We start from the raw sequence: 23405 nt of genomic DNA on the forward strand, positions 1-23405 counted from the left end.
TGACAACAGTCGCAAAACATTTATATTTCATTTCTCATTAAAATGCCACATGTGTAACTGCACGTGCTACACAAGACAATGTCACAATAATGCATATAGGAAAAAAAACAGATATAATTCGTTATTTCATGGTTGGAGCATATGCATGTAATTATAAAAATTGAATGCTTCTTTTTATAATTTTATAGGGTTGCAAAAGCGTTGATTTTGCGTACACTTATAGTATGAGGTACAGCGCTTCCTATTAGATTGCAGCGCTTCATACAAAAAGTGCTGTGGTCAACGTTTTTACGATAAAATTACAAAAGGAAGCATTGAATTCTTAATCTATTACTGCACGTATTCTCCGCAACAACGTTGCATAGGAAAAACAAACGAATATTTCATAGTTGTAGCATAAATATTTAAAATAAGAATTGAATGCTTCTTTCTGTAACTTTATAGGGTAGTGAAAGCGTTGAACGTGCGCACATTTAAGTATGAATCGCGTACAATATGCTTCAGTCAACACTCTTACGCCCAAAAATAATTACAAAAAGAAGCATTCAACTTGTTTGAATCGTTTTAGGGCTAATTTTAGAAAGTTTAATAAACACTTAAAACATTCCAAAAACATTGAAAAAGCAGACTAGCAAATAGTCAGAAATTGAAGACTAATAAACAACAGATAACATACAAAAGTATTGAAAAGTTCTGCATTTTAAAGATAAGAAAAAAATCTGTGGTCAAGGGTGCTTGGTAGAAATTTAAGTAGTGCCAACTAGGGAATCATCGGGTTTGTCCGGCTTCTATCTTATGGTATATTTTCACAAATAAGCTGAATTTAATATGCATAAATTTTAGTTTGATTATATTTCAAAGAAAATCAGACACCATTACGAGTTAGAAGTGCACTTAAAATTTCAACAATTACGTCGGATAGCATAAGCTAAATTATTATTTGTTATTGAAACACACATTCCCCTATATATTTAGTTTATAGTAATTTAAAAAGAAATCTCCGTCCTACTAACATGATGCCTTAAGTTGTTCTATATAGGACTAGCTAATGTGAACTTTTGAATATTAATATATCAACATGATTTAGCTTTGAAATATAAAAGTAATCATGAATATTGTGAAAATATATTTCATGCTTTTTTATGTGCATTTAGAAAATGTCATGGATGTCAGACAACTTTGTTGAGCCTCCTTGAAGATTGGAAAACTGCTCTGGATAAAAATATGTATGTGGCAGCAATACTTATGGATCTTTCAAAAGCTTTTGACTGTCTATCACATAACAGTCTTTTAAGTAAATTATCTGCCTATGGTCTTTCTTCAAAATTAGTGAAATTACTTCAAAATTATCTTACAGATCGTAGGCAACAAATCAAACTTCAGGGAGTACTCAACATTTGGGTTGATATCCAGAAAGGGGTACCCCAAGGTTCAATCCTCTGAATTCTTTCATTTTTCTTAATATAAATAGAGAAAAAATGCGGTGCCGAATTGTCTTGTTCCCGAAATGTCCTGATCCCAAAATGTCCAAAACGGATGCCGAAATGTCTTCGGACCTGGGTGCCGATTTGTCTGGGTGCCGAAATGTGTTGTTACCCAATCCTCGGACCTCAATTATTTAATATTTTTATAAATGACATATTCTATTTTATTGAACATGGAACCCTATAGAATTATGCTGACGATAATACTCAGTCATATGCTGACAACGATTTTGAAAATTTATCATGTATACTTGAAAGAGAAAGTGCTATTTGAATTGATTGGTTTAAATTTAATTGTATGCAGGCAAATCCTGATAAATTCCAAACCATTGCAGTTGGAAATAAAACATTTGCAAAGAAGCCTGTTTTTAATATACAGTCAGCTAAAATATCATGCGATGAGATTGTCAAACTTTTATGTATTGATATTGATTATCAACTTAATTTTGATCACCACATTTAAAATATTTGTCGTAAAGCATCTCAACAACTGAATGTTTTAAAGCGCATTGGTTGCCGGCTATCTTACTCAATTAAATAAATTGACCATTTTCACACATTTATTTTATCTAATTTTAATTTTTGTCCTTTGGCATGGCATTTTTGCAACAAAAATAATACCACTAAATTAGAAAAAAAAATCAGGAAAGGGATTTACGACTTCTATAAGAAGACTGTGTTAGTTCTTATGATGAATTACTTGTACGAGCAAAGGTTCCATCACTGAAAATTAGACGTATGCGTAACATGGCTATAATGTTTTAAAATTTTATGTAGATTATATAAATTATCACCACAATGTTTACATGATTTTGTTGTATTGAAAGATTGTAAATATAATTTTAGATATTCTAATATTGTAGATATACTTAGGGTTCGAACATCAACCTATGGTAAGAAATCTTTTAAATTCACAGCTGCTGTTTTATGGAATGATGATTTTCGAAAAATTGCTAGTTTCGATCAGTTTAAAAATATTTTAAAGTCATGTAATGGAAATGACTGAAAGTGCAGAGTTTGTACAGATTATAAATTAATATATTATGTTAAATTTTTACCATTTAGATCATATCCTATTTTCAATATCTTATGCGCAGTATGCATTTTACCAGCTTTCTAATCATGCTTAGTTAAAATTTTATATGCTTTTAGCTTTAATGCCTAGTATGCTTTTAGCTTTTAGCTTTAATACCGTCTAAAGTATCATGCTTACAATCTGCTCATTACCAACATGCCTAATTATAGTGCTTCATTTTGTGTTATGTAACTTATTTCATGCGTATTATGTATTGTATTGTTATGTCTTGCATTGTTATGTCTTGTATTGTTATGTCTTGTATTGTTAGTGTCTTGTATTGTTATGTCTTGTATTGTTAGTGTCTTGTATTGTTATGTCTTGTATTGTTAGTGTCTTGCATTGTTATGTCTTGCATTGTTATGTCTTGTATTGTACACTATGCTGACTCTAAATAAAGCTTATTTTAAGTGAATCCGAAGCTATATTAAATACCTTTTAGTCCCATTCTATGATTTCAAGTGGCTAATAATAAATAAACAACCGATAGAAAAAAAAATCGTAGATTATACAGCTGCATTAAACTTTTACATGACCATATAAGTATTTGTAAAAAATCCAGAAATTCCAACTCATTCTATCCAAGGATTTGTATCTTACTATACAAATACTTGTTCTAGGCAAGGATTTGTATAGTGAGAAGGATTGGAATCTCGCGGTATATCGACACTTCTCACTATACAAATCCTTGTTCTAAGATAAATCTGCTTACGGTTATGTGAATACGGAATTATTAATCCGATACTGTTCTGCATACACTTGTATTTCATGGTAGTTCCGGTGGCAAGTAAACAAACAAAAATGTGGTCTATTGATTTCTAAGCATTTTCTATATGTTTTATTTCATGAAGATGATAAAACCTGTTGCTGTTACTTCGATTACCATATAACACAGTGGAAGTTCTTCTTAAATTACAACTAGCTGAGATCCTCATCGACAAGAACTGAACCACGTTAACTCACAAAATATTTACGCAGGCAAAAAATAACAAAAGAATATGACATGTACATTTACATAAGTCGATGGAAGTGAAATAACGTTTTATCATCAGAATGAGTTCACCACTGTCAAGTTTGAAGAAATCACACAAACAGTCTCTACTACCAGGGTGAGTTTAAAGTCATTCTCAATATACATGTATGACAGTACGTTTTATTCTCATTGTACTATTTTTAGCCTGTTCACCTACATGTATTTTTAATTCTTTTTTATTTTGTAATGGCTACAACAAGCTGCAAAAAATAACAATAAGAAATAATTATTGTTACTCCCGAGACAACATGTAATTGTAGAAATGTATTTCTGGACAGAGACTTGATTTCATACAGAAATTGCAGTTATTGTTACCCAATTCAATTCAAAGTTTTATTTAAATGTTAATATTGGGTCTGTTTGCCCTGGGTTCGTTAGCCCATAGATCGTTCCCCTGGGGTCTGTTCCCCCTATGGCTATTAACAAAAATTATAAATATAAATAATAATGGTATTAATGCTGATATTTATTTGATAAATATTAAAGAAAATACATATCTTAAATTCATTTTTGTTGAGCCTGCGACATTTATGTCGCGAAAGCAAGACATAGCGATCCTAGATTCCGACAGCGGCGGCGTCAACATTTAGGTTCAGTCTGTGGTTAAAGTTTTTTTAGACATTCATAACATTTTCAAACCTCCATGGAATTTTAGGAAATTTGGACAGAAGCTTGTTTATGACCAAAATACAGTATTCAGAGCAAAATTTTGAAAATATTTATTTTCATTTTTCCGTACTTTACTGATAAATGGACTTAAGTTTTTTTTACAAATATACATTCAGATTCAGTCTGAGGTTAAAGTTTTTCAATCATCAATAACGTTGTCAAACCTTCAAGGAATTTTACGAAATTTGGACAGAAGCTTGATACATGTACATTGTATAACCAAAATAGAGTATCCAGAACAAAATTTTGAAAATATTTACATTCATTTTCCCGTATCTTACTGATAGATGGACTTTAATATATAGTTTTTATATTTTTTTTTAAATTTCTGTATTTAACTGATAAATGGACTCACTTTTTTAAGTCAACATAACCCTTTTACGCCGACAGCAGCAATAGCAGGCGGGGCACTGTGTTCCGCGGAACCCCTTACAAATTTTTATTTAGAACTGATTCTATTGATTTTTAATTATTCTGCTAACAAGGTATAATTATGATGTCTCTTATCTCACTGATTGTTGCATTTGTATCGTCTTTGATGGTTAAACAAAGAAAGTAACATACATGTTTTTAAAGATCAAACTTGTCAGCTTAGAATGATTAAAAACAAAGCATGTACAATGTACATGTACGAATTGTAAGGGAATTTATTTTCACAGCTTGGCTTGTTTGATCTCAAGTGTGCTTTCAGTGACAAATTTGTTCTAATATGGAAGTGGATAAAATAGGTAAAAAGAAAAGAAAGAAGAATAAAAGAAGAGAGAAAAAACAATGAAAAAAGAAAAAAACCAAGATACATATCTTTTGGCTGTTTAATATTAAATATCCTTGTGTTCCTGTGCACTTCAGTCACTGAGTGCAAATCAAAGGAAAATAATTATGATAGGATATTTGTTAGTATAAAATCTAAACAATTGGATTGCTACTAAAAACATGAAATAACACAAATAAACAACAAACAGTACAAATATGTAATTTTTACAAAAAAACAAAAAACAAAAAAATTCTTAGTTAGATTTTTATTTTTTCTTCTCTAATAAATGCTGGACATTATGACACCCCTCAAATTAGTGTAAAAATGTAAACAATTATGTGATAGCAGCATGCAATACAGCATAAATATTTGACGAAATTTTCAACACACACTTTAGCAGATATTCCAATAATATATTATACATGTACCATTAGACAACAAAATAAGAATCAGGGCAAACAGGTATTAGGGTCAATAGGGTGAACAGGTACTAGGGCCAACAGACCCTGATTCTTAAAAGCTCTACCCACAAAATACATGTATATTCAGGCATGTACATAGGGGTCCATTCAAACATCTCATTATTCTTTTGCTGGTAACATTAAAAAATGATATTAATGTTAATATGATAAGATGTCAGTTTTCCTGCTGAAGGTCATGATTCTCTCGGGGCACTCCAGCTTGCTCCATCATTAAAAACTGACTGCCACAATATAGTCAATAGTGCTTAACAGGGCATTAAGCACCAAAATCAATAAATGAAGAAAAAAATCAAACAATCAATATTTGTGATAAAAAAAATATTTTCATTTAAAATACAAATTCAGTCAAGATCTGTCTAAATTCCAATTAATTGCATTGATATATATGCAATAACACTTACCCTTACGTTGATGATTTCATATTTTTGCTTTAAATAATTAAGAATTCTTAAATCTACTGCAGGAATTTACCACAGGGAACTAACTCTAAATTTCTACTAATGGATATTTATAACATGATTTTGTGGTGTAACCTTACATGACTTATCTTTAGAAATAAAGTTTGAATTATATTCACATTGATAATTCACAAGGCAAATAGATGTAGGTGAAATATTTTTTTAAATGTTATTATTAACCCATCATATTTCTTATTTTAAGGTGCAACCTGAATGAAGTACAACTTTATTATTTTTTCTAGATTAATTTGATATTCAAGTTGTATAAAACTTTGACATTTATTACCAATTGTTTAAGTCTGTGGCTATTTTTAGGAGATTGGACCAAATGGAACACAGTCTTACAGATAGGTAAGAGTGTTTGAGGTGGGAGAAACAATGTTTCACATGTAGTGGTCTGTGTTCCATACTGTTTTGTAAATTGTATTCATATTAAATGTGTTGTCGATCCTGAAAAACTTGTCACATACATGTACATGTATCCCAGTAACATGTAAGTGTCTGTCCTCTGTCCCTGCATGAAGTATACAAATCTATTTAAGTATATACATATGCACACATGCTAACCATATGAACCTTTTACTTGTACATATATCATCCTAATGAAAGAAAAATATGTTTAAAAAGGTAAAATTGCAGAATGAGATTTTTGTTAAAAATATGACAAAATTTATAATGAATATACAAACTTAAAGTCTTTAGACAAAAAAGTAAACTTTTTTTAAAGATTGATTTAGGTGCACATTTGGGGATTTATTATGTGAGCCCGTTTTAGGGTCACTTTCTGAACTATTATTGGACTAATGATTAGTTTATGTCGGTTCATTGTGAAGTTAAGTTTTGAGGTAGTTTAATGGATTAATTTATTCATGTTAATTGACAAATATTGCATGCAAAAGCAGAATATTCTGGACAAAATCATGCTACTGTTAGATGAACATACCCTGCTTTGTAGGTGTAATACCACCAAATCATAGTACATCACATGCGGTTTCATACAAAAAAGGGTTGAAAAAATATTCCCTTGAATTTGACAGTTGTAGGAAATTAATCGTACATTTCATTGCAGTAAAAAATTCTGAGTCATAAACATATATCTTGGGTCTTTCAAAGCACTATTCTTTTTATGCCCCTGCCATAGCGGAGAGGGCAATAAGTTTTACCCATGTCCGTCTGTACATCAGTAAGTCCGTCCGTACGTCCCAAAGTTGGTTTCCGTTCTCTAACTTTAGTTTGCTTCCACCAAATGTTATGAAACTTATACACAATGCTAATAACCACAAAACACAGATCAAGGGTGAATTTTGGTGGCATCACTTTAACCGTTCTAGAGTTATGCCCCTTTACAAATGGAAAAATTGCTGAATTTTTAGTTTCCGTTCTCTAACTTTAGTTTGCCTCAACCAAATGTTATGAAACTCAAACACAATGCTTATTATCACAAAATACAGATCAACTTTGAATTTTGGTGGTGTCACTTTCACCATTCTAGAGTTATTAGATATAAGAAGATGTGGCATGAGTGCCAATGAGACAACTCTCTTTTTTGCTTGTTTACATATGCAAAAATTACTGAACTTTTCGTTTCCGTTCTCTAACTTCAGTTTACCTCAACCAAATGTTATGAAACTTATACACAATGCTTATTACCACAAAATACAGAGCAAGTTAAAATTTGGGTGGCGTCACTATTACCGTTCTTCAGTTATGTCCCTTTATAACTATATTATATGCAAGCGTGGGCATCATCTGTGTCCCATGGACACATTCCCCATTTATTTTATTTGGTGTTTCTATAAAATATTTGGGAAACTTGGAGATTATATGGTAACTAAAGCTTGTAAACAGGAAAAAAGGGGTGAACATTTGATTGGTTAACTTCCAGTGATGGATGTGAAATTTTGTCTTTAGTATTGGACAGGATAAAACTTTACTCATGGCAAGTATTTCTTTATTTGAAACAAAGATAAATTCTGCATAATTTTTTTAAAAAGTGCCAATTTAACAAAGACTAATATGTGAAAAACAATGGTGGTATTACTCCTGTACTAGATTGACATTTCAAAACAGATTTTTAACATGATGATTGACAAGGTAACAGTCTATAGGAAACATGTCACTATACCCAGATATAATATTCTTACTCCATGCTCACTCGTCTTTACTTTCATCACTAAGTTCAGTCTGCTTGGTAGCCATGTTGTGACCTGAATTTCATGGTGCTTCTATCAAGGTAGCTAAATTTAAGGTTTAAGGAAGTTTAAGTATATCTACCATACTTAATGTGACATCTTTTGAGCCACCACCAATAGTTTTGGGTCATTGTCCATGAGACAAGCATAGCCGTACGGTTGCCTATAATTGCTTCCATCCACTTTATTTGAAATTTGGTGGATAGTTGTCTCATTGGCAATCATACCACATCTCCTTATTTTTATATATGTGTCTATTGTTTTTATGTTAGTTATTTTTGTGTTTCTTACCAATTTATTGAGTTAAGCCATTTGCAACTGATTTTTTAATTTTGTTCTTATGTTGTGCTGTTACACCCAGTGGTTGTGTTTGGTTCATGTCTGTCATATTTGTTTTTTTCTTTAATTGAATTGTTATATGTACATATGGGAATATGTAATTGAAACTTAAAAAAAAAATTAAAAGAAAGAAAATTAAATACATTGTATACAGTGAAAAAATAAAAGGCAAAAACAAACAAACAATTACCAGTAACATATAAAATAAACAATAAGTTGTATAATATAAAATTAAAATAAAATTTTGATAGCTGTATTTAACTATTATTTTTTTTTTAGTTTTAATTTGTTTATCTAAAATAAATTTAGGTCTTCAAAAAGTCGAAAATTAGATGGTGGTAAAAAGGTAAAAAAGTCCAGGTAAGATGCATTATATACCGTTTATAAGCAATGGAGTATGTGAATACATGTATAATCCAATGAATGTGCACTGCTTACATTGAGAAGTAAGACATGTTTGAGCACAGTAGGAAATGAGACATTGAGATATTAAGCACTATTATTTTCTAAACCTTACATTATTGACTGGTTGAGCTGAAATGAAGGGTGCTCATAAAACTATTATGTTTCAAGATAGAATCTTGAAATTTTGCCTGAAGTTAAAGAACTCAATTCCAAATTTAAAAACAGACTGACTTCTTTCTATATATGAGTTAGCTGTCGAGCAAACATATTAAAAACCAATTGTAAATGTCCCCTTTATTGAGTTTCACCGACTAACACATGAAAAGCACAAACCATCTAACTTTTTAGGTAGCAACTTGCACGTTTGTTGTGACGTCTTCTTCATTTTGTGGTGATCTTATGTGTTTTCACTAATAATATCATTCTCAGTCTGAGACTGATAGGTCATGTTTGAAAATAACTGGAGATGGTTACATGCTATTGAAGATGGTAAATACATACTTCTTTGAGAATGGTAAAAATACAGTACTGACTGGATTCATTTATTTTCATGTATACCAATTTTCGTGGAACAAGGAAAACTTGCTTATTCACGGATATTTGATTTCGTGGTTTTGCGATTGTCTGCATACAAGCCTATAGAGAATTTGTAATTCGTTGAATTTTAATAAATTCATGGTTTAGCTGTACCCATGAAATCCACAAAAATTGGTACCCAACGAATAATAATGAGACCACAGTACTAACTTTCTCCTGTTTTCTGTTAAAACAGAATTTTCTATGAAAAAAAGACCAGTCATTCAAGGACACATGTAAAGTTAAGGTTATCACATGAAGACACAAGTCTATTGTTAAAACTGTATGTTGACATGTAGATATGTCTTGTTTTTGTTGTTAATGGGCTGCTGTCTAATTACTGTCACAGTCCATTTTATTGGTATCTAACCACAAGAAATTAAGTATCTTTATTCATTTAACCTTTTGTGTTGACTTCCTAGAATGGGTCATGTATATACATGATTTCAAAGAGTTTTGTTACTCGTTTTTGTCTCTTAATTTACAGCCCCTAATTCATACCAACTGAGAAATTCTATCAACTACTGATATATATGTAATATATTAATTGATGTTGGTTGAAAAGTTCATACAGAATGTAGAGATTAATACTCTGGCTTGCAATGTCTTTTTTTCTTTAATTTGCTTTTTTAAGAAAGGTTAATGAATTTCATCCTGTTGAAATAAAACTATTTAAATGTTATTCTATGTATATCATGATTTAAATCTAGGTTTTTATGGAATAGAAAAGAAAGAATACTCATAAAAATGTAATTCTGTTTATGATTGTGCTCAGGTCTGTTTCTCAAAATTAAAATTAGATGAAAAATAAAAAGAATGCATTATAAACTGAATCTGGAAATTTAACAAAATGTGTATAATGAAATGGGTAAAAACCATTGTAATTCTTTCACGATTTGTAGCTCTCTAGTCACCTGATCCTAATGTAACAGGAAAAGTACTTATAAAACCATTTATAACCTAAAATTACATTTTGAAATCATTCTTTGTGAATACAAACTATAAGATAAAAATCACTTTTGAACAAATGAAATTTTTGTCCTTTATTAGTATATATATGTATGTTTATGTTCATATTTGAATATAATTGAGTAATCAGCAGAACAAAGACTATCTTGTTGTTTACCATTATCAAAGGAATCATTGTCAAAACAAATAAAAACTAGAAGATTTCATGATCAGCTTAGGAGAACTACTTACAATGAAAAATTCTTGAAACAAAAAAAACTTTCAATGGCCTTTTTTGTTTTGTTTTTTTTTTATTAGTAAAATGAAGATGATAGCCTGATAACATTTTTGATTAAAATTTGAACAGCCGATCAATATAATATCTGATAGTAAAAGTAAAATAGAGGACAGTTTACCGGTATGTAATAATGTAAATATACAAAGGGATTATGAAAATGTACCTGAGAGAAAGTAAACCTTGTGAAAAGGACCAATTTTTTAATCAGATATTGAATATTTGCATTTTACATATACAATGTACATGTGAATGGAAAATTTGAATGAGATATTTGTATATGATTTTTAAAATGGAGTAGCAGCAAAGTATATGTATATATAATGAACTTTGTTTTCTTTATAAAAGCAATTGTTTATAAACCAGTGATATATTATTTTTTATAGAAAGTCATATTTTTCCATGAAATTGGCTTTTCCTTATCTTCAGCTACATAGTATATTCTGTAAATAGAATTATACAGAACTTCAGAGGTCACAAGTTCAAGTGCAACCTTTTTATTTAAGATATGTATAATTAATTTTGCATTTACTTGTTTAATTTATTTCAGGTCAAGGTCACTACCCTTCAGACATCCAGAATATTCAGGTAATTTTGTAAGACAGATCAATTTCTACCCACAATTCCTGTATTATATATATGAATAGATCAGACTAACCAGTTTAAAGCAAATCTTTGATAAAAAGAAAGGTTTAAAAAAAAGGTTACAACTATTTCAAAGGTGGTATTAAGAACTTATTTGGAATAGCTATCTGTGTTTCCTTATGGTCGAAATCAGCCAATATTCACAACAATTTGGCGCCATTACCGGTATATGAATTTTTTAATGTTTTCAAACACCATTTAAGAATTGTTAGATACTAATAGACTTTAAAGAAAAAACTCTCTAAACAGAACTCAATCCTTTCTAAAAGTATAACTTTAGTATCAATGAAAATTCTTCAATATTAAATCAAACATGGTTAGGTCTGTTTCTCAGATACAATAAGTAATAGATCAACTATATATGGTACATGGAATGATTGTAAAGTATATTTATCTGCATGGCAGAGTTCATCTGACCTTGACCTCATTTTTATGGATCATTGATGATGTTAAGTTTATGTGATACCTGTAGTAAAACCTTGATCTTTCAACATGAATTCAATCATGATCAATAAAGCAGGCGATACATTTCAGTATCATGCCATGTACACTCTTGTTATAGAAAGAATTCAAAATAGTACAATGAACAGATTATCATGCACGTTTTTGCATGTAGAATTATTGTGAAATAGATATATATATAATGAGTGAATATTCCACAATAGTAAAGATCCCTTCTGTTCATTTATTTGTACAAGGAATAGCTTCAAATTTCTTCACTATGGTGGCCTTAATACCAAAACAAATCTTTTAATTTCATCAATTAAAGATTGTAAATCGTTGATTGATTTCTGGAGCATGTAAAGACACATTGGTTTTAAACAATATTTTAATCTTTAAATCATTTGTTTGTATACATATCTCATCAGTGTACTTTAAAAGGAGTTAAACATGTCTGTAATAAACTTATACCAAAGATTAATATGTTCATTAAGATTAAGGCTCAGTTGAATGTAGATATGTCTTGGGTAACACATGGTGTCTTATTTTTATGCCTTTTTATTAAATTTTTATCCAAAGGTACTTATGAAAATGGATAACATTTTTAATATGCAATCTGTGCTGGAGACATCATATGTTAAAGATAAAATGAATATCAATCACAATAAAATCTAGCAGCACTATATTACCTGAAATCTTCATTTTTTATATTTGGCCTTATTTAAATAAATATATAACAAGATTTGCTTCACTGAGGTTCATGGTAGAACACCATAATCAATATTTATCATAATTAAAATTAGTACCTTTTCAGAGTACAGATATGTTAATTATCTATAGAAGTTTTCAGATAGTAAAAGTCAAAGTAAAACATGTAGGAACTTTTATTAATATAAAGTATATGCCAAAATGTGTTTGATATTATTGATTGTAAATTGAATTTTATCAAGGATATGAGCAGTTGTTTGATAAAGAAATGTGCATTTACCACGGCATAGGATACAATGGGAGAGAATAGACAGAATTAATATCGTTGTATTGGTTTTTTTTATTGGGGATGAATATAAATTGATTTTCCTTATGGAAAGAAATTGACAGGTGGATTATAATTCATTCTTTATAAGATTAATAAATTCTTTTGACCATGGCTTGGATGCTGGACAGATGGAAATATTTTGAGTCAAGTAAGTTATTGGATTGTTGTTGTAATTGCTGGATAAAAATGCATTTAATTTTAAATGAGGTTTGGAGTGATACTTGTAAAAAGTCTTTGCATTTATAATAGATGACGCTCAATAAGGCCCCCCCCCCCTCAAATCCACCTCTGGGAGGCATGGTTGGGGAATGGAACTCAGCAGAAAGGTATGCTGACATGTTGGCTTTTAATGATCCAAAACTTTATTTTGTCAAATATTTGATTTTATAGAATATATAAATTGTAATTATATCTCTTTCTAAGAAAAAGTGTGAAAACTTTTCTACTTGTCCACTTGTTTGTACATCTATTTTGTATGTACTTCCTGAAAGTGGTTTCTGGATGCTAACATGAGTAAGCCTCCACCTAATCATTTGAAATTTGGAAAAAAAAATAAGACCACTTAAAGCAGATCCAGTTCCAATTTGACCTGAGTTTGCATCTCATGTATTTTTATACGACCGCAAAAATTTTGCGGTCGTATATTGGTATGACGTTGGCGGCGTCGTCGTCGTCTGAAGACACATTAGTTTTTGCACTATAACTTTAGTTTAAGTGAATGGATCTCTGAGAAATTTTACCATAAGGTTCAAAACCACAAAAGGAAGGTTGGGATTGATTTTGGGGGTTATGGTACCAACAGTTAAGGAATAAGGGGCCAAAAAAGGGGCCAAAAATAATCATTTTTGTAACTTCCAGACAATAACTTGTGTGTAAGTGTATGGATCTCTCTGACATTGTACCACAAGGTTCCATATCACAAAGGGAAGGCTGCAATTGATTTTGGGGGTAATTGCCTCAAAATTTTAGGAATAAGGGGCCAAAAAAGGGGCCAAAAATAAGCATTTTTCTAGTTTCCAGACAATAACTTGTGTTCAAGTGTATGGATCTCTCAGAAATTGTACTGCAAGGTACCATACTACATAGGGAAGGCTGCAATTGATTTTGGGGGTAATTGCCTCAATATTTTAGGAATTAGGGGCCAAAAAGGGGCAAAAAACAAGCATTTTTCTAGTTTCAGGACAATAACTTGTGTGTAAGTGTATGGATCTTTCTGAAATTGTACTACAAGGTTTCATATCACAAAGGAAAAGCTGGGTTTGAGTTTAGGGGTAATTGCCCTAAACGTGTAGGAATTTGGGGCCAAAAAGGGGCCAAAAAACACATTTTTCTAGTTTCCAGACAATAACTTGTGTTCAAGTGTATGGATCTCTCTGAAATTGTACTGCAAGGTACCATACCACAAAGGGAAGGCTGGGATTGAGTTTGGGGGTGATGAATCATAAGGGGGTTCAAAAAATTTGGGGGGGGATTTTTTTTTTTCCTTTTTTTTCTTTTTTTCCTTTTTTTTTCTTTTAAAATTTTCCATTTTAAGTTGGTTATTTCTGATTTATATTTAAAAGCAAATAATAATGATATGGTAGGAGATACACACCAAACAGGATGTGTAAATTATTATATAATAAGTATTGTGCAATAGCCAGAAATTTTCAATTGCACAGTATTGCACAATAGCAAGAAATCTTCAATTGCACAGTATTGCGCAATAGCAAGAAATCTTCAATTGCACAGTATTGGGTAATAGCAAGAAATATCCAATAGCACAATATTGCGCAATAGCAAGAAATTGTCAATTGTACAGTATTGCGCAAGCAAGAAATATTCAATTGCACAGTATTGTGCAAAAGAAGATACTTCGTATAAATTGCTTATTTCTTGACAAATTTCAATGGGGTTTTATTCTTGAATTCTTGGGGTTCTTTAATATGTTGAATCTAACCTTGTATTAAGTTTTTGGATTTTGGGCCCCGTTTTTAAATTGGTCCACATTGAGGTCCAAAGGGTCCAAAATTAAACTTTGTTTGATTTCATCAAAAATTGAATTATTGGGGTTCTTTGATATGCCGAATCTAACCGTGTATTTAGATTCTCAATTTTTGGTTCCGTTTTCAAATTGGTCTACATTAAGGTCCAAAGGGTCCAAAATTAAACTTAGTTTGATTTTAACAAAAATTGAATTTTTAGGGTTCTTTGATATGCTGAATCTAAACATGTATTTAGATTTTTGATTATGGGCCCAGTTTTCAAGTTGGTCCAAATCGGGGTCCAAAATTAAACTTTGTTTGATTTCATCAAAAATTGAATTCTTGGGGTTCTTTGATATGCTGAATCTAACCATGAATTTAGATTTTGGATATTGGACCATAATAGGTGAATGTCCAATTTAAAAATTTTAAGTTCTTAGACCACATTCATTCTGTGTCAGAAACCTATGCTGTGTCAAATATTTAATCACAATCCAAATTTAGAGCTGTATCAAGCTTGAATGTTGTGTCCATACAAAAATTGAATTCTTAGGGTTCTTTGATATGCTGAATCTAAACATGTATTTAGGTTTTTGATTATGGGCCCAGTTTTCAAGTTGGTCCAAATCGGGGTCCAAAATTAAACTTTGTTTGATTTCAACAAAAATTGAATATATGGGGTTCTTTGATATGCTGAATCTAACCATGAATTTAGATTTTTGATTTTTGGGCCCTGTTATCAACTTTGTCCACATTGAGGTCAAAAGGGTCCAAAATCAAACTTTGTTTGATTTCATCAAAAATTGAAATCTTTGGGTTCTTTGATATGCTGAATCTAACCATGTATTTAGATTTTGGATATTAGACCATAATAGGTGAATGTCCAATTTAAAACTTTTAAGTTCTTAGACCACATTCATTCTGTGTCAGAAACCTATGCTGTGTCAAATATTTAATCACAATCCAAATTCAGAGCTGTATCAAGCTTGAATGTTGTGTCCATACTTGCCCCAACTGTTCAGGGTTAGACCTCTGCGGTCGTATCAAGCTGCACCCTGCGGAGCATTTTATTACTATATAATATTGAATATATGGCTTCTCTCAAAAACACTGTGGTTGTGAGTTTGAACCCCACTCATGCCAATGTGCATTTGACTGTTATCTTTTATAATTGACTAGGATTGCTAGATTGCTAGTTTTCCTGTCAAAGGTTGATGGTTATCTCTAAGCATTCCAGCTTCCTCCACCAACAGTCAATCAATTTAACCTACCAAAATGATTCCTCAAATGTTCAAAAAAGATTACTACATTTATGTAATCATAGATTGTTTGTGTTCAGATTAGGTCACTATGTAATCCTAGATTGTTTGTGTTCAGATTAGGTCACTATGTAATCCTAGATTGTTTGTGTTCAGATTAGGTCACTATGTAATCCTAGATTGTTTGTGTTCAGATTAGGTCACTTTGTAATCCTAGATTGTTTGTGTTCAGATTAGGTCACTATGTAATCCTAGATTGTTTGTGTTCAGATTAGGTTACTATGTAATCCTAGATTGTTTGTGTTCAGATTAGGTCACTATGTAATCCTAGATTGTTTGTGTTCAGATTAGGTTACTATGTAATCCTAGATTGTTTGTGTTCAGATTAGGTCACTATGTAATCCTAGATTGTTTGTGTTCAGATTAGGTCACTATGTAATCCTAGATTGTTTGTGTTCAGATTAGGTCACTATGTAATCCTAGATTGTTTGTGTTCAGATTAGGTCACTATGTAATCCTAGATTGTTTGTGTTCAGATTAGGTCAATATGTAATCATAGATTGTTTGTGTTCAGATTAGGTTACTATGTAATCATAGATTGTTTGTGTTCAAATAAGGTTACTATGTAATCATAGATTGTTTGTGTTTATGTTCTATCAGTTATATTACAATTACCCTTCTTTTAATTTACAGAGGATGAAAGTAGACTTCTGGAAGAAATTACAACTAATATGGCTACAGCTAGGATGAAATTGAGAGATCCATTCATTGGAGGTCTTCCAAAACTAGATACTACACGTGGTCTACTGTCCAATCAGAATACTCCTAGAATGTCTAATACATCATCATTAGGTAGGGTATTTATTAGTTTCTGATGGTTAACAGGCTGTTCAGGGTGTGAACACTTGTTGAGTCTTATACTTTGTTGCGCTGAATTTAAAAAACAAAAAGAAAATTTTAAATGAAATATATATTAATAAGGGTAAACGTAAGTAAACCTTAGTAGGTGGTTATTTTGCTTTTGGTTATAGATTTATGCATACTTTTGAGTTTTGATGGAAAAAGGAAAGTTGCAATTATTAATATACTTAAGTCACATCTGCACACATTATTTTGTATTTGTACAATGGTGATGGAAGTGTTGTATTTGTAATGTTGTTGTGTATGATAACTGTTGTAGAAAGACCTCCCAGTGCCTCTTCCTACGATCGTAACAACTTTGATCGTAACACCTATGATTTCCACAATCACAATACTTTTCTGACAGGTAAGTCAGGCTTGCTAGCACTTATATGCATGCAGCATAACCAATATTAGCTGCGGAACTGTAGTTATTAGGTCCTTATGATCTTTTTTGACAATTTGCAGACCGGTTCCACAGCTAAACCAATATCTAACAAGTATATAATCATATAGTGAAAGTTCTCTTAGTCAGCCTTTATGAACACAAAGATTTTATGTCTCAGTCTTTTCTTTACAGAATTCATTGTTAAACTAACAAACTTCAGATCATAACAATTGATAACAATTACTAACTTAAAAACAATAAATGTAATTAACTGTGAACAGAAATATGATTATAAATGCAATTACAAAATATTGATCATAATTGACAATTTTAACTAAAGTGTGGTCCTACCAAACCACAGATTTTTTAAAGGGGAGTAAACTGACTGATTTTATGATTCCTCTTTATTATTTACATCACATGTCTTACCTAGTTCTTTAGAAAACAGATTATAGAATTAATACAGAACCATGTATAAGTTGAGATGGTCTTTTGTGTCAATAAATGATAATAAAAGTTACTTGCACAGCACCCTGTAATATCTTGTACTTTACTATATTGACTCATACATGTAGTGTTTTGCCACTTTCAAAGCTATTTCTTGTTTGACTGCAGTACATCTATAAAATCAATTATTGATTGTAACATTTGCATTTGTAAGGAATATAACACGCTGTATTTTACTTAATCTTTCTAATAGTAATAAAAAAAAAATATTAAATGACTTTCTAAGTAATACAATTTGTTTTTGATAATACATGTATTTTGAGGAAAAGTAATCATATAACTACATAGAAATAGACATGATACCAAGATAATCCAAAACCTCACTTTTAGACTCACCTTTATGCTGGTAATACATACCATTATAGGTACCCTGCAGTTATACCAGTTAATATTTCACATTAGGTAGTTTGCAATTATAGCAATTACTACAAAATAATGATAACAATTCCTGACTCATCAAGCAGTTAAAATTGTGATTAAACAATAAATATATCACAATCTTTATAACATATAACCACCTCAGTTGTCTTTTGGTAGTGAGATCCTTTTGAGTGGGGGGTTATAGGTGCAATCCTCAGCTAGGTCAAATCAAAGACTTTGAAATAGTTATTTGCTGCTTGTTGTAGTCCATTTAATGAGTTTAGGTACTGTAAATGACTCACATTTTAAATTTTGATACCATTATTGTATGCACCGTTTCCTGAAATCACAATAATTTAACTCATGTTTTTATACCAATGTTCAACAATAGCAATACACAATTTTTTTTGAATTTACAGTAGTTTGACATGACTTCCTCTTGATTGTTACCTTGTAAGATAGCACTCAGCGTTTATCTCTTGTACAGAGAAGGTCTTCGAAGGATGAATTAATGCTTAATTTACATTCTAAATAAACATGTAATATTTTTCACTGAACATTAAACAGACATTTTTTCAATTAATCATATCCAAATATAACAAGTTTAAAAACAAGCATATAATATCATTAATGAACAAGCCTGTTCACAAAGTGAAAAATATATGTATATGTATATTGTAAAATTATCCTGGTATTATTCATCAATAGTAACTGTAAAACCTAGCTCTCCAAATTATTCTGCATTTCAAAAAACATGCTTTATATAAATAGTGAATGTTTTTGCTAATAAGAAATTGCTTTATACATTAAGACAACCTTACTTTATACATAGTCGATAATGTTTGTTTATCTTTGTTTAGTGAATATGATTATGTCTGTCTTTGTTTTATATAGAATGTGTGGCCTTCTACTCTTCAGACATTTATTCATATACATAATACATGTGTATATTTATTGTTTCTTTTTTTCTCTAAATTGTTCAAATGTAGTTAATTGGTCATCAGACTTATAAACTCTTATTTTATCATAGTTAAAAACGAATGAAAAATTGTTGATTTTATTAAAAAATCAATACAGTGAAATCTGTCTAAACCGAATCTTGCATAAACTGAAAACCTGTCTAAACCATTCATCTTCTCAAGTCCAGTCATATTAAATTTTATCTATTGTGAACCTTATTAAACCGAATATCTGCCAAAACTGAACAAAATCTTAAGTCCAGAAGTGATTCCGTTTAGACAGGTTTCACTGTTTATATTATATGCTTTAAAAGCTTGATACAAACCGTCAATACTTGTACATAAATAACTCTTGATCTTTGCTAAATCAAAAATGTTTTTATTTTATTCCACTGCATGTTAATATTGAAAGCAAAATCAACATTTGATTGGTTTAGACTATCTCACGTGACGTTGAACAAAACTTCATATGCCCCTCTGAGTATCATATACCCTCTGAATGTTGGGACTTCCATGTGCGATGTTATGTGCGGTTAATTGTTTATAATGTTTTGAAGTTTTTTTTTAGTATAGAAATTTCGTATTCAAAATTATTTCAGATCTAAGAACAAAACAAATTGGTACTGATTATCATTGTTAATGTTGTGTTCAGTTATAAAAAAAAAGAGGATAAGAAAAAGAAATATGTAATTTAATATTTTATGTTCAGGAAGTAAAAAAAGTACAGATAGTGGAATAAAACATTCATTTCCCTTGGCTTAGGGAGATATGAAGATTTGTTCATCCTCGAAAAGTCATATTTCCCTTGGGCGATGCCCTCGTGAAATATGAATTTTCTTGGGTGAACAAATCTTCACATCTCCCTCAGGCACGGGAAATAAATGTACAGTATTCAATTTTGATAAATTGTAAAATGTATGTTAAAGTAAATGATTTTTAATGACTGTCAATAAATTTCAGATAGAAAAATTTGTTGTTAGTTATAAACACTTTTGATTGTCAGTTTGAAAATTAAATGTTTATTTTGGATATTATATTACTGTGTTTTGCCAAGTTGTGTGATTTCTGTCATAATATTTTATTTTTCAATTGCCACAATTGCAAGTTATTATAAGTATATTTTTTTATTTTTTGGTATCGCTCTCTTTTACAGCTCCAAGCGATCATGATTTAATGTCAGCCATGATGAGTAAAATTACAGCATTAGAAACGAGAGTTGTTTCACAAGGCAAAGAAATATCAGAAAAAGTAGGTTCATATGATGATGGATGACTGTTTGACAGCCAGTGGCAAATTAAATGCATATTCAGGACAAGAACATGTTAATGTAAAATGAATATTAACCCTGCTTTGTACTAGACTGACACGCTGAGAAAGATTTTTTAACATGCTATTTCACAAGGTAACAGTGCACAGGAAGACATATCACCCTATGATACATCATTCTGACTCCAAGCAAAAGAGTCTTTGCCCTTACTTCTTAATGCCACATGCTTAGTGGCGAAGCAGGAAATAACAATTCAAAAAACTTTTGTTTTTACCTGGCCGGGGTCGAACCCATGACCATTCGCACTCGAGGCTAACAGGAAACAACCAAGGACCTTAAAACTTGATATGATGGTTTCAGTACAATTGTAATGACTGAATAAAAGTATATGTAATAGAGGCTGCAACCTAACAACAACAAAAACACAAGACAGTTAGAAGTCAGTTTATGGTTTTTATCCATAGACAAGTGTTAATGTCTTATCTCAAGTCTTAAATCATTCCAAGGTTAAACAAGTGAAAATATTTAACAGAGATTACCAAGAAACTTCCATTAAAAACAAGTGTTTATAAAAGACACGAAACACTAAGATATCACTAAAGACAACCACTGACCAGTTTCAAAGAAAAATTACAACAAAATATATATTTTACTGAAGCTTCACATTTATTTAGGAAGAAGACCTTCAGCAAGAAAAAGATTATTGTCTCACCTGCAACGAAAGTCCATTATGCAAGACATAGGGATTAGTGGCGGTGTAAACTATTTGTATAAAGCATTATATTTCAGACAGTAGAAGACTTTGATGCTTCATAACTTGTATGCAGATAGTCAGATACCTTTTGTTACGAAGTTTCCCTCTGTCATGTGTCCATTGTCTCATTTTTATGGTTCAGCAACTGCTTGAAAACAAGTCATAGTTTTTTTGTCATGTGAATTTCTCATTTATTATGAATAATAGGATAACTATATTTGGTATATGGGTTCCTTGCAACATCTACATGTCTGTCAGAAAGGGTTCACCTCGACCTCATTTCATAGATCAGTAATCAAGGTTAAAGTTACTTGATTAGGTCTTTTTCTCAGGTACTATAAGCAGTAGATCAACTATATGTGGTGTATGGAATAATGGAATGATTATAAGGGACACATGTCAGTCTGGCAGGTTTCATCTGGCCTTGACCTCATTTTCATGGTTGATTTTTGTCTTTTTATCAATTACCATAAGCAATAGGTCAACTATATTTGGTGTACAGAATAATTGTAAGGTTTACATGTCTGTCTGACAGGATTTATCTGACCTTGACCTTATTGTCATGGATCTTTTGAAATGTTAAATTTATGAGATACTTGTAGTAAAACCTTTATCTTTAAAATTTTCAACATAAAATCATTGATCAGTAAAGCAGGCAAGACATTTCAGTTTGGCACTCTTGTTTTTATAAATAAAAATGAGGAGTTTATTTACGTGTTTTGGGAGCTAGACTAGTCTTTGCCTGCTTGCATAACCTTTAGCTGTTCAGTGGCAATAATGTTATGGAAATAAGAATCCTGTGAAAACTACACCATTTAACATATTGTGTACTGTAGATTCTTTATCATTCATGGAACAAATTTTTGTGCATTTTGTGGGTAAAGTTGAACCACGAATATAAATGTTCAAAACCACAAAATTAAATACCCAAGTTTTATTAATCCACTAAAATTGGTACCCACAAAAATAAAGAAATCCATAGTACACATTTGTTTTGCATGTATGATTATTACAGTAGGTATAAAACAGATATGTTACTTTGATGAAAGAATGAATATTATACTAAAAAGATGTTGCAGCCCATGAGAATGGACTACATATCAGTCATTGATAATAACACATGAGTCTCCTGGTAGAACTTCAGAGTTAATAACTTTTCCTTTTCTTGCTTTTCTTTTATTTTCATTTGATTCTTTTTTTCCAGGTAAAATTTTCATAGATTTTATTTGTTTAATTCATTGCTCATGTTGAACATTTTGAATTATGGTGAAGATTTTACAACTGTTCCTGTTGAATATTTATAATATGACATTTTGGACTACAAGACAGTTGTGTTTTCATTAATTTAGAAGAAAGTGAAACTAATCAATTATTTTGTTCCAGGACAAGAGAATAAAAATTCTTGAAGAAAAACTTCAGATTGTGCAGGCTTCTAAAGCACCAGGTGAGACTAATATTGATCAAGTATTTATCCATGATTATATGGAACAAGATTTTAGAAGTTGTACAAAGTTTATAAATAGTGGCAGTATGTATAGGTAGACATCAAACAGCCACATAAACAGAAGGGCCAGCTAGAAACGTTAGTCATAAAAAAAATCTGCCAGAGGTGAAGCAATACAAGTAATAATCAAAGTTGTCAATTCTAATTAAATCTTATAAAAAGCTGTTTACTAAGATGTTTGATGTTCAAAACAAAATTGCTTTGAAGGAAAAGAAGTAAATGTGATAGAAAGGCACTTGAATCAAGCTATTCCACCTGAGCAAGATCCGTTTTAATACCTACCAAAAGCTATAGTAAAAATTCTAATTGAAACAACAAATTGCAGGAAAATTTGGTCTACATGTCCATGACTTTTGTTGTAACAAGATAATATACTTTACACTTTTTATCTTGGGGTTCACTTATGCTCTACTTTGTGAGTTTAATGTTGAATGTTTCCTTTTTTGCAGAAGACATTGATAGTAAGACACAGGCATTAGAAAGGAAGTGTTTGTTGCTGCAACAAAATGTCCATGAAATGGAGGTCAGTCTAATGAATTCAATACTACTACCGTTTGTCCAATGCGTAACTAAAAGTGAATTTCAATGGAAAATACACTTTTATTGTGTAGGCATAGTTAGATTAAGAATTGAGTATTATGTTCATATTCCGAATTAATTTTATGAATGAAACAGCAGAATGTGCTTTGTGTGGTGATGTTATCTTTTTTA

At 30.8% G+C, this 23405-nt stretch overlaps 1 protein-coding gene across 5 annotated transcripts in view; it reads left to right on the forward strand.

Annotated features, from left to right (window-relative positions):
• The first annotated feature begins 3335 nt into the window (after window positions 1-3335).
• The window catches only part of LOC127725754 (UBX domain-containing protein 11-like), a 39244-nt gene continuing 19174 nt past the window's right edge, over window positions 3336-23405 (forward strand). The window contains exons 1-9 of one of the 5 annotated variants that reach the window (XM_052232971.1): window positions 3336-3668; window positions 6271-6306; window positions 8796-8846; window positions 11261-11298; window positions 16749-16907; window positions 17236-17322; window positions 20323-20417; window positions 22574-22634; window positions 23144-23217. In XM_052232971.1, the coding sequence (XP_052088931.1) occupies window positions 3613-3668; window positions 6271-6306; window positions 8796-8846; window positions 11261-11298; window positions 16749-16907; window positions 17236-17322; window positions 20323-20417; window positions 22574-22634; window positions 23144-23217 (657 nt within the window). In that variant the 5' untranslated portion in view covers window positions 3336-3612. Of the gene's footprint in view, window positions 3669-6270; window positions 6307-8795; window positions 8847-11260; window positions 11299-12623; window positions 12981-16748; window positions 16908-17235; window positions 17323-20322; window positions 20418-22573; window positions 22635-23143; window positions 23218-23405 lie in introns of those variants that run through there. The other 4 variants (XM_052232975.1, XM_052232972.1, XM_052232974.1 and 1 more) reach the window with 4 other exon arrangements.

The sequence above is a fragment of the Mytilus californianus genome, unplaced genomic scaffold (genome assembly GCF_021869535.1).
Source record: "Mytilus californianus isolate M0D057914Y unplaced genomic scaffold, xbMytCali1.0.p SCAF_15, whole genome shotgun sequence".
Classification (NCBI taxonomy): domain Eukaryota; kingdom Metazoa; phylum Mollusca; class Bivalvia; order Mytilida; family Mytilidae; genus Mytilus; species Mytilus californianus.